We start from the raw sequence: 12,500 nt of genomic DNA, 5'->3' as shown, positions 1-12,500 counted from the left end.
CAGTCTCTCACACACACACACAGTCTCACAGACACACACACAGACACACACACACAAAGACAGTCTCTCACACACACAGATGTGTGAGGATGTGTGCTTTTATTGTGAAGGTGAGAGGTGATGTGTGCTTTTATTGTGAAGGTGAGAGGTGATGTGTGCTTTTATTGTGAAGGTGAGATGTGTGCTTTTATTGTGAAGGTGAGAGGATGTTTCTGTGCTTTTATTGTGAAGGTGAGATGTGTGCTTTTATTGTGAAGGTGAGAGGATGTTTCTGTGCTTTTATTGTGAAGGTGAGAGGATGTTGCGGAGGAAGCCGACGCGTCTGGAGCTGAAGATCGACGACACCGAAGAGTTCGAGAGCGTCAAGAAGGAACTCGAGGTTTACACTTTATTAGTATTAGTAGTAGTATTATTATTAGTATTAGTATAATTAGTAGTAGTATAATTAGTAGTAGTAGTATAATTAGTAGTAGTATTAGTATAATTAGTAGTAGTATTAGTATAATTAGTAGTAGTATAATTAGTAGTAGTATTAGTATAATTAGTAGTATTAGTATAATTAGTAGTAGTAGTAGTATAATTAGTAGTAGTATAATTATAGTAGTAGTATTATTAGTAGTAGTATTATTAGTAGTAGTAGTATAATTAGTAGTAGTAGTATTATTAGTAGTAGTATTATTATTAGTAGTAGTATTATTATTATTAGTAGTATAATTAGTAGTAGTAGTATTATTAGTAGTAGTATTATTATTAGTATTAGTATAATTAGTAGTAGTATAATTAGTAGTAGTATTAGTATAATTAGTAGTAGTATTAGTATAATTAGTAGTAGTATAATTAGTAGTAGTAGTAGTATAATTAGTAGTAGTATAATTAGTAGTGGTATTAGTATAATTATAGTATTAGTATATGGTAGTGTGGTATAATTAGTAGTAGTGGTAGTATAATTAGTAGTAATATGATATGTAGTAATTAATATAATTAGTATAGTATAATTAGTGTAGTATTAATATAATTAGTAGTAGTAGGTAAATTAGTATAGTAGTGGTAGTAGTGGTGTATAATAGTAGTGTGTGTAATTAGTAGTGGTATTAGTATATTAGTGGTACTAGTATAGTGTAGTAGTATAGTATAATTAGTATTATAATTAGTAGTAGTGATAGTGTGTTATATATAGTAGTATAGTATAATTAGTATTAGTATAATTAGTAGTAGTATTAGTATAATTAGTAGTAGTATGTATACAGGTATTATTATAATTAGTAGTAGTTGTATAATTAGTATTAGTATAATTAGTAGTAGTATTATAATTAGTAGTGGTATATAATTATAATTAGTAGTAGTATAATTAGTAGTATTAGTATAATTAGTAGTAGTATTAGTATAATTATTAGTAGTATAGTTATATTAGTATAATTAGTAGTAGTAGTATAATTAGTGTAATTGAATAGTATAATTAGTAGTAGTATAATTAGTGGTATAGTATAATTAGTAGTAGTATAGTAGTAGTAATAGTGTATTTTATAATATTAGTAGTATTATTAGTAGATAAATAGTATTATATAAAGTAGTAGTATAATTAGTAGTATATAGTGTAGTATTATTAGTATTAGTATTAATATAATTAGTAGTAGTAGTATTAGTATAATTATAGTAGTATTAGTATAATTAGTAGTAGTAGTATAATTAGTAGTATGGTATAATTGGTAGTAGTATAGTGGTGTTAATATAATTAGTATTAGTATAATTAATAGTAGTAGTATAATTAGTAGTAGTATAGTATAATTAGTAGTATTAGTATAATTAGTAGTAGTAATTAGTATAATTAGTAGTATAAGTATAGTGTAGTATATTATTAGTATATAATAGTAGTGGATATATAATAGTAGTAGTATTATTATAATTATTATAGTATTATAGTGATTAGTAGTAGTAGTATAATGGTAGTAGTATTAATATTATTAGTGTATTAGTATAAGTAGTAGTGTGGTATGTGGTAGTAAGTATAGTATAATTAGTAGTATATTAGTATAATTAGTATTAGTATTAGTATATAATTAGTAGTAGTAGTGGTATAATTAGTAGTAGTATAGTGTAGTAGTATGGTATAATAGTAGTAGTATTAATTATAATTATAGTAGTAGTATAATTAGTAGTAGTAGTGGTATATAGTAGTATTTAATTATAATTAGTAGTAGTATTAATTATAATTAGTATGTATAATTAGTAGTAGTAGTATAATTAGTATATAGTATTAGTATAATTAGTAGTAGGTATTGTAGATATAATTGAGTATTAGTATAATTGTAGTATATTAGTATAATTATAGTAGATTAGTATTAGTATTAGTATGTAGTAGTATATAAGTGTGTGTTGGGTATAATTAGTGTAGTATTAGTATAATTAGTGTTTATAGTGAGTAGTATTAGTTATAATTAGTAGTAGTATTAGTATAATTAGTATTATTATAATTAGTAGTAGTATTAGTATAATTAGTAGTAGTATAATTAGTAGTAGTATTAGTATAATTAGTAGTATTAGTATAATTAGTAGTAGTATTAGTATAATTAGTATTATTATAATTAGTAGTATTACTATAATTAGTAGTAGTATTAGTATATTTAGTAGTAGTATTAGTATATTTAGTATTATTATAATTAGTAGTAGTATTAGTATATTTAGTAGTAGTATTAGTATATTTAGTATTATTATAATTAGTAGTAGTATTAGTATATTTAGTAGTAGTATTAGTATATTTAGTATTATTATAATTAGTAGTAGTATTAGTATATTTAGTAGTAGTATTAGTATATTTAGTATTAGTATATTTAGTAGTAGTATTAGTATATTTAGTATTATTATAATTAGTAGTAGTATTAGTATATTTAGTAGTAGTATTAGTATTGTAGATATCACAGGTCTCCTTTAAATAACAGTATGGTCTCTTTAAATCTCATGGTTACCTAGTCGACCATTCTCTGGGACATGTTGTCATGGTAATCTAATGCGTCTCTAACTTCAAACTGGCTACCGCTAACTGCTAACTGGCTGCTACCGCTAACTATCTGCTAACGCTAGCTTTAAACTAGCTACCGCTAACTAGCTGCTACCGCTAGCCTTCAGGGTGGCTGTGTTCCTCCACCACTAACCAGGCTCTAAGAGCACCAGACTTCCCCGGGAGCAGAGCACCGAGTCTGGGCCGTGCTCCTGGTTACTGGCTCATGGCTGTTATCAGCCTCCAGGCCAGGGGGTCAAACTCAGTTTCCCAGAGGGCCACGCTGGAAAAAGACAAGCCAGACATGGAGAGTTTATTGACGTGCTTTTGTTACTGCATGTCACTTATTTTATTTTTTTACATTTGGGTTGTTTTTGTTCCGATGTTTTTGTGGCTTTCTCAGACATTTCTCACTTTTTCTAAATTTGTTGCTTTTTCTGACATTTTTGTCGACATGAAGCCCTCCAGAATAGGGGTGGGAATCACCAGAGGCCTCACGATACGATATCATCACGATACTTATGTCACGATACAATATTATTGCGATTTTAAACATATTTCAATATTCTGCGATATATTGCAATTTATTGCCTACTATGCTGTATCGATTTTTTTCCCCACCCCTACTACAATTTCAATTCAATTTTATTTATAGTATCAAATCATAACAGAGTTATCTCGAGACACTTTACAGATAGAGTAGGTCTAGACCACACTCTATAATTTACAAAGCCCCAACAATTGCAGTAATTACAGAAGTCTATCAGAAGAGTTTCTTAGCCATCGGAGAATTTAGCAAAAACAAAGATAACATTTTTTAACAACAACAAACGTTAACGTATGTTTCTGTTTCCAGGCCAGGAAGCGGCAGCGAGAGGAGGCGGAGTCTGGAGGCGGAGTGGGCGGGGCTTCTGTCATCAGCGCTGACGTCATCGGGGGCGGGGCCTCAGCGTCGTCCTCCACGGCGGCGTCGAGGGCGGAGCTTATCAACGAGCGAATCGGCTACAAGCCCCACCCCAAACCGGCCACGCTGCCCACGCTGTTCGGCAGCCTCCAGTTCTAAAACTTTATTAAACTGATGTTGAAACACGACGAACGCTGTCACGCCTTTTATTAACCTCTCCAGCTGTGTGGCTGCACCACTGGTGCATTCTGGGAGAGGGGAGTAACCTCTCTGGGTTGTTTACATTCCTTTAAACCAATCACAACGGTCGAGTGACCTGTTGATGTGGTCCAGTACCGGGAGATATTTAAATCAGCTGACTCATGGTTATACCTCAGTCAGCCAATCACAGCAACCATTCCCATGACTTCAACCAATCACAGCAGTCCCCCGGCCAGACGTAGAGACACACACAGTATTAGAAAACCTCTCTCACAACTTCATTACCACAAAAATACAGAAGACAACTTTTATAAAATATTTTAAATGTTTTTGGGGTAAAGAGATCAGCTGACCCGTCGGTGTGTAAAGATACTACCTGTGTTTTTAATCATACCGTGGTGTTTATAAAATTTGGTTTCGGTAAAGAGATTGACCTTGGTGTTTTAAATCAGTGACTGTCGGTTTGGTAAAGAATAGCTATGGGTGTTGGTAAAGAGATCATCTGGGTGTTTTAAAGAGATCAGCTGCCTCGGTGTTCGGTAAAGAGATCAGCTGACCTGTCGGTGTTACGGTAAAGAGATCAGCTGACCTGTCGGTGTTTACGGTAAAGAGATCAGCTCCTACTTAATGTGGTGTTACAGTAAAGAGATCAGCTGACTGTTGTGTTTACTAAAGTAGCTGGTGTGTTTAGTAAAGAGATAGTGACCTGTTGGTGTTTACAGTAAAGGATGCCTTTCTTCGTTTTTCCCTTAGTAAAGAGATCTGTGTTAAGTAAAGTCATAAAATACTGTTTTTGACCTGTGGTGTTTACTGCCCTTTTGTAAAGATAGGTGACCTGTTGTTGTTGAAGAGATCAGCTGCCTGTGGTGTTTACAGTAAAGAGATCGGACCTGTTGGTGTTGACAGTAAAGAGATCAGCTGACCTGTTGGTGTTGATGTAAAGAGATCAGCTGACCTGTTGGTGTTGACGCAAAGAGATCAGCTGACCTGTTGGTGTTGACGGTAAAGAGATCAGCTGACCTGTTGGTGTTGACGGTAAAGAGATCAGCTGACCTGTTGGTGTTGACGGTAAAGAGATCAGCTGACCTGTTGGTGTTGACGGTAAAGAGATCAGCTGACCTGTTGGTGTTGACGGTAAAGAGATCAGCTGACCTGTTGGTGTTGACGGTAAAGAGATCAGCTGACCTGTTGGTGTTGACAGTAAAGAGATCAGCTGACCTGTTGGTGTTGACAGTAAAGAGATCAGCTGACCTGTTGGTGTTTACAGTAAAGAGATCAGCTGACCTGTTGGTGTTTACAGTAAAGAGATCAGCTGACCTGTTGGTGTTGACAGTAAAGAGATCAGCTGACCTGTTGGTGTTTACAGTAGAGATCAGCTGACCTGTTGGTGTTGACAGTAAAGGATCAGCTGACCTGTTGGTGTTTACAGTAAAGAGATCGCTGACCTGTTGGTGTTACATTAAAGAGATCAGCTGACCTGTTGGTGTTGACAGTAAAGAGATCAGCTGACCTGTTGGTGTTTACAGTAAAGAGATCAGCTGACCTGTTGGTGTTTACATTAAAGAGATCAGCTGACCTGTTGGTGTTTACAGTAAAGAGATCAGCTGACCTGTTGGTGTTTACATTAAAGAGATCAGCTGACCTGTTGGTGTTTACAGTAAAGAGATCAGCTGACCTGTTGGTGTTTACATTAAAGAGATCAGCTGACCTGTTGGTGTTGACAGTAAAGAGATCAGCTGACCTGTTGGTGTTTACAGTAAAGAGATCAGCTGACCTGTTGGTGTTGACAGTAAAGAGATCAGCTGACCTGTTGGTGTTTACAGTAAAGAGATCAGCTGACCTGTTGGTGTTTACATTAAAGAGATCAGCTGACCTGTTGGTGTTGACAGTAAAGAGATCAGCTGACCTGTTGGTGTTTACAGTAAAGAGATCAGCTGACCTGTTGGTGTTTACATTAAAGAGATCAGCTGACCTGTTGGTGTTTACAGTAAAGAGATCAGCTGACCTGTTGGTGTTTACATTAAAGAGATCAGCTGACCTGTTGGTGTTTACAGTAAAGAGATCAGCTGACCTGTTGGTGTTTACATTAAAGAGATCAGCTGACCTGTTGGTGTTGACAGTAAAGAGATCAGCTGACCTGTTGGTGTTTACAGTAAAGAGATCAGCTGACCTGTTGGTGTTGACAGTAAAGAGATCAGCTGACCTGTTGGTGTTTACAGTAAAGAGATCAGCTGACCTGTTGGTGTTTACATTAAAGAGATCAGCTGACCTGTTGGTGTTGACAGTAAAGAGATCAGCTGACCTGTTGGTGTTTACAGTAAAGAGATCAGCTGACCTGTTGGTGTTTACATTAAAGAGATCAGCTGACCTGTTGGTGTTTACAGTAAAGAGATCAGCTGACCTGTTGGTGTTTACATTAAAGAGATCAGCTGACCTGTTGGTGTTTACAGTAAAGAGATCAGCTGACCTGTTGGTGTTTACATTAAAGAGATCAGCTGACCTGTTGGTGTTGACAGTAAAGAGATCAGGTGACTCGCTGGTGTTTGTATGTTTGTTTATTTCGTAATAAATGCTACGATGATATTTATAAACAATATAAAAGACCGTTAGTGTAAAACAAAGTTTATTTACAGGAAACAGTAGGAGACACTTAGGCCCCGCCCACACACAGACAGGAAGTAGGTCACCTCTAGGCTCCGCCCACACACAGGCCGGAAGTGATGCTGACCAATCAGGACTCACCCTTCACTCCCACAGATAACTGTAGTTTATACATATTTATATTAAACTTTTTAATCCTTTTTTTTTTTTTTATATTTTTAAAAGGTCAGTTACCATGACAACCAGGAAACAAACTGAGGAAGTGCCGACGATTTTTTAACTTTGGTTTTAAAATAATAAAAACAACAAAATAAATGATAAAATGATTAAATTCTTTAAATACGAATTCTTTTTATTTTTTTGCCGAAATCCCCGATTGGTCAAAAACAAAGAAAAGGTCGGAGGGGGCGTGGTCTGTTGATGACAGGCGGCTTTTCAAAGTAAAGGTCAGTTTGACAGGCGGGTTTTCAAAATAAAGGTCAGTTTGACAGGCGGCTTTTCAAAATAAAGGTCAGTTTGACAGGCGGCTTTTCAAAATAAAGGTCAGTTTGACAGGCAGCTTTTCAAAATAAAGGTCAGTTTGACAGGCAGGTTTTTCAGAATAAAGGTCAGTTTGACAGGCGGCTTTTCAAAATAAAAATCTGTTTGACAGGCAGGTTTTTCAGAATAAAGGTCAGTTTTGAGAAACATTAAAACAATTAGTGTTGACGGCTGATTGGTCCTCCGCAGCAGGAAAACCTTTCTAGTGTTTAAGCTGTTGCCATGGTTACAGTAGTTGGTTGTCATGGAGACGAGAGACAGGAAGAGACTTCGGGACGGAGAATCCGATCTCATATTGTACTAAAATAGTTCGGTATAATCGATTTGCCCAAATGAAGGCTGACGGCACGGGACACCCCGAACAGACTCGAGTCACCGACCTCGCCAGACGGCTGATTATCGGCGCCGTTAACCACACGGCTTTATCCTAGAGCTGAGCTCGCCTGAAGAAGTTCTTAGTCGACTAACACTTAGTCAGCTGGACCGACTAATCGATTAGTGGATTTAATCGATTAGTGGATTTAATCGATTAGTGGATTTAATCGATTAGTGGATTTAATCGATTAGTTGATTTAATCGATTAGTGGATTTAATCGATTAGTTGATTTAATCGATTAGTGGATTTAATCGATTAGTGGATTTAATCGATTAGTGGATTTAATCGATTAGTCGATTTAATCGATTAGTCGATTTAATCGATTAGTGGATTTAATCGATTAGTTGATTTAATCGATTAGTGGATTTAATCGATTAGTGGATTTAATCGATTAGTGGATTTAATCGATTAGTGGATTTAATCGATTAGTGGATTTAATCGACAGATCTGTAAATCTGAGTTTCTCCACTAAGAGTCGTGTTAAAGCACCACTTTAATTCTTGTGTTTACCAGAGATGAGCTCGTACGTTTCTTGGTAATAAATCATTCAGCATGAAAACAGCATCAGACATGACTAATGGACTACAGAGATCTAAGCTGACTAAGACCAAAACCAGCGATTAGTCCCCTGATCCACTAAGAGGAGCAGCTCTACTTTATTCACATGAATGTGTTTTAAAATCTGGGGAGAAACTTGTGACCGTAGTGTTTAGTGTGGTAGAAGAAGAGGTCAGTAGCGTTTACAGCTACGTGCTAATGCTAACGGTGTGTCTTAGTGTTTACAGCAGCAGCAGCTACATGCTAATGCTAACGGTGTGTCTGAGTGTTTACAGCAGCAGCAGCTACATGCTAATGCTAACGGTGTGTCTTAGTGTTTTCAGACTCAAACCCAACCGACAGATTATTTTTGTAGTTTTTCGGCGCTGATCCAGAACGAAAACCTGCAGAATTTAGAGATTTACTTTCATTGGTTTAAAACCTGAGACAAAAAACGGAGAAATTCTGCTTCTGTCTGCCCGCCTGTCAGTAGTGTTTACAGCAGCAGCTACATGCTAATGCTAACGGTGTGTTTTAGTGTTTGCAGCAGCAGTAGCAGCTACATGCTAACCCTCTGTTTTAGTGTTTGCAGCACTAGTAGTAGCTACGTGCTAATGCTAACGGTGTGTTTTAGTGTTTGCAGCTGCAGTAGCAGCTACATGCTAACCCTCTGTTTTAGTGTTTGCAGCAGCAGTAGCAGCTACGTGCTAATGCTAACGGTGTGTTTTAGTGTTTGCAGCAGCAGTAGCAGCTACGTGCTAATGCTAACGGTGTGTTTTAGTGTTTGCAGCAGCAGTAGCAGCTACGTGCTAATGCTAACGGTGTGTTTTAGTGTTTGCAGCAGCAGTAGCAGCTACGTGCTAATGCTAACGGTGTGTTTTAGTGTTTGTCATCGACCACGCCCCCATGATGCATCACTTCTTCTTGATGGCGGCGAGGTCTCGCTGCAGCTCTGAGAACTTGGGCCGCTCCTCAGGGTTATACTGCCAGCAGCGCTGCATCACTTTGTACACGTCGTCAGGGCAACGCTGGGGACACGCCATCCTGTAACCTAGCAACCAGCCAGACACACAAGAATAATAATAATAAAGAGACTTCAGATACAGTATTAGGGACCACTAAGGTCTATATAAAGAGACTTCAGATACAGTATTAGGGGACCACTAAGGTCTATATAAAAGAGACTTCAGATACAGTATTAGGGGACCACTAAGGCCTATATAAAAGAGACTTCAGATACAGTATTAGGGGACCACTAAGGTCTATATAAAAGAGACTTCAGATACAGTATTAGAAATACAGTATTAGGGGACCACTAAGGTCTATATAAAAGAGACTTCAGATACAGTATTAGGGGACCACTAAGGTCTATATAAAGAGACTTCAGATACAGTATTAGGGGACCACTAAAGGTCTATATAAAAGAGACTTCAGATACAGTATTAGGGGACCACTAAGGTCTATATAAAAGAGACTTCAGATACAGTATTAGGGGACCACTAAGGTCTATATAAAAGAGACTTCAGATACAGTATTAGGGGACCACTAAGGTCTATATAAAAGAGACTTCAGATACAGTATTAGGGGACCACTAAGGTCTATATAAAAGAGACTTCAGATACAGTATTAGGGGACCACTAAGGTCTATATAAAAGAGACTTCAGATACAGTATTAGGGGACCACTAAGGTCTATATAAAAGAGACTTCAGATACAGTATTAGGGGACCACTAAGGTCTATATTAAAGAGACTTCAGATACAGTATTAGAGGACCACTAAGGTCTATATAAAAGAGACTTCAGATACAGTATTAGGGGACCACTAAGGTCTATATAAAAGAGACTTCAGATACAGTATTAGGGGACCACTAAGGTCTATATAAAAGAGACTTCAGATACAGTATTAGGGGACCACTAAGGTCTATATAAAAGAGACTTCAGATACAGTATTAGGGGACCACTAAGGTCTATATAAAAGAGACTTCAGATACAGTATTAGGGGACCACTAAGGTCTATATAAAAGAGACTTCAGATACAGTATTAGGGACCACTAAGGTCTATATAAAAGAGACTTCAGATACAGTATTAGGGGACCACTAAGGTCTATATAAAAGAGACTTCAGATACAGTATTTGGGGACCACTAAGGTCTATATAAAAGAGACTTCAGATACAGTATTAGGGGACCACTAAGGTCTATATAAAAGAGACTTCAGATACAGTATTAGGGGACCACTAAGGTCTATATAAAAGAGACTTCAGATACAGTATTAGGGGACCACTAAGGTCTATATAAAAGAGACTTCAGATACAGTATTAGGGGACCACTAAGGTCTATATAAAAGAGACTTCAGATACAGTATTAGGGGACCACTAAGGTCTATATAAAAGAGACTTCAGATACAGTATTAGGGACCACTAAGGTCTATATAAAAGAGACTTCAGATACAGTATTATGGGACCACTAAGGTTCTATAAAAAAGAGACTTCAGATACAGTATTAGGGACCACTAAGGTCTATATAAAAGAGACTTCAGATACAGTATTAGGGGACCACTAAGGTCTATATAAAAGAGACTTCAGATACAGTATTATGGGACCACTAAGGTCTATATAAAAGAGACTTCAGATACAGTATTATGGGACCACTAAGGTCTATATAAAAGAGACTTCAGATACAGTATTAGGGACCACTAAGGTCTATATAAAAGAGACTTCAGATACAGTATTATGGACCACTAAGGTCTATATAAAAGAGACTTCAGATACAGTATTAGGGGACCACTAAGGTCTATATAAAAGAGACTTCAGATACAGTATTATGGGACCACTAAGGTCTATATAAAAGAGACTTCAGATACAGTATTAGGGACCACTAAGGTCTATATAAAAGAGACTTCAGATACAGTATTAGGGGACCACTAAGGTCTATATAAAAGAGACTTCAGATACAGTATTAGGGACCACTAAGGTCTATATAAAAGAGACTTCAGATACAGTATTAGGGACCACTAAGGTCTATATAAAAGAGACTTCAGATACAGTATTAGGGACCACTAAGGTCTATATAAAAGAGACTTCAGATACAGTAATTAGGGACCACTAAGGTCTATATAAAAAGAGACTTCAGATACAGTATTATGGGGACCACTAAGGTCTATATAAAAGAGACTTCAGATACAGTATTAGGGACCACTAAGGTCTATATAAAAGAGACTTCAGATACAGTATTAGGGACCACTAAGGTCTATATAAAAGAGACTTCCAGATACAGTATTAGGGACCACTAAGTCTATATAAAAGAGACTTCAGATACAGTATTATGGGACCACTAAGGTCTATATAAAAGAGACTTCAGATACAGTATTATGGACCACTAAGGTCTATATAAAAGAGACTTCAGATACAGTATTAGGGGACCACTAAGGTCTATATAAAGAGACTTCAGATACAGTATTAGGGACCACTAAGGTCTATATAAAGAGACTTCAGATACAGTATTAGGGACCACTAAGGTCTATATAAAAGAGACTTCAGATACAGTATTAGGGGACCACTAAGGTCTATATAAAAAGAGACTTCAGATACAGTATTAGGGGACCACTAAGGTCTATTTAAAAGAGACTTCAGATCCAGTATTAGGGGAACCACTAAGGTCTATGTAAAAGAGACTTCAGATACAGTATTAGGGACCAGTAAGGTCTATATAAAGAGAACTTCAGATACAGTATTAGGGGACCAGTAAGGTCTCTATAAAAGAGACTTCAGATACAGTATTAGGGGACCACTAAGGTCTATATAAAAGAGACTTCAGATACAGTATTAGGGGACCACTAAGGTCTATGTAAAAGAGACTTCAGATACAGTATTAGGGACCAGTAAGGTCTCTATAAAAGAGACTTCAGATACAGTATTAGGGGACCAGTAAGGTCTCTATAAAAGAGACTTCAGATACAGTATTAGGGGACCAGTAAGGTCTCTATAAAAGAGACTTCAGATACAGTATTAGGGGACCACTAAGGTCTATATAAAAGAGACTTCAGATACAGTATTAGGGGACCAGTAAGGTCTCTATAAAAGAGTCTTCAGATACAGTATTAGGGGACCACTAAGGTCTATATAAAAGAGACTTCAGATACAGTATTAGGGGACCACTAAGGTCTATATAAAAGAGACTTCAGATACAGTATTAGGGGACCACTAAGGCCTATATAAAAGAGACTTCAGATACAGTATTAGGGGACCACTAAGGTCTATATAAAAGAGACTTCAGATACAGTATTAGGGGACCACTAAGGTCTATATAAAAGAGACTTCAGATACAGTATTAGGGGACCACTAAGGTCT

General features: G+C 36.5%; 2 protein-coding genes across 2 annotated transcripts in view; one reads left to right on the top strand and one right to left on the bottom strand.

Annotated features, from left to right (window-relative positions):
- cdc26 (cell division cycle 26 homolog) overlaps positions 1-4,087 on the top strand; it is a 5,462-nt gene extending 1,375 nt beyond the window's left edge. Inside the window, exons 2-3 of the mRNA XM_039822475.1 lie at positions 291-379; positions 3,852-4,087. Coding sequence (XP_039678409.1) covers positions 299-379; positions 3,852-4,058 — 288 coding nt within the window. The 5' untranslated portion in view covers positions 291-298 and the 3' untranslated portion in view covers positions 4,059-4,087. The remainder of the gene's footprint in view (positions 1-290; positions 380-3,851) is intronic.
- Positions 4,088-6,633: 2,546 nt separating this feature from the next.
- The window catches only part of fer (fer (fps/fes related) tyrosine kinase), a 25,506-nt gene continuing 19,639 nt past the window's right edge, over positions 6,634-12,500 (bottom strand). The window contains exon 11 of the mRNA XM_039821918.1: positions 6,634-9,205. Coding sequence (XP_039677852.1) covers positions 9,069-9,205 — 137 coding nt within the window. The 3' untranslated portion in view covers positions 6,634-9,068. The remainder of the gene's footprint in view (positions 9,206-12,500) is intronic.

Source organism: Perca fluviatilis, chromosome 14 (genome assembly GCF_010015445.1).
Source record: "Perca fluviatilis chromosome 14, GENO_Pfluv_1.0, whole genome shotgun sequence".
NCBI classification, from domain to species: Eukaryota; Metazoa; Chordata; class Actinopteri; order Perciformes; family Percidae; genus Perca; species Perca fluviatilis.
Note: the sequence above shows the minus strand (reverse complement) of the source record. Positions and strands in the feature narration are given on the sequence as shown.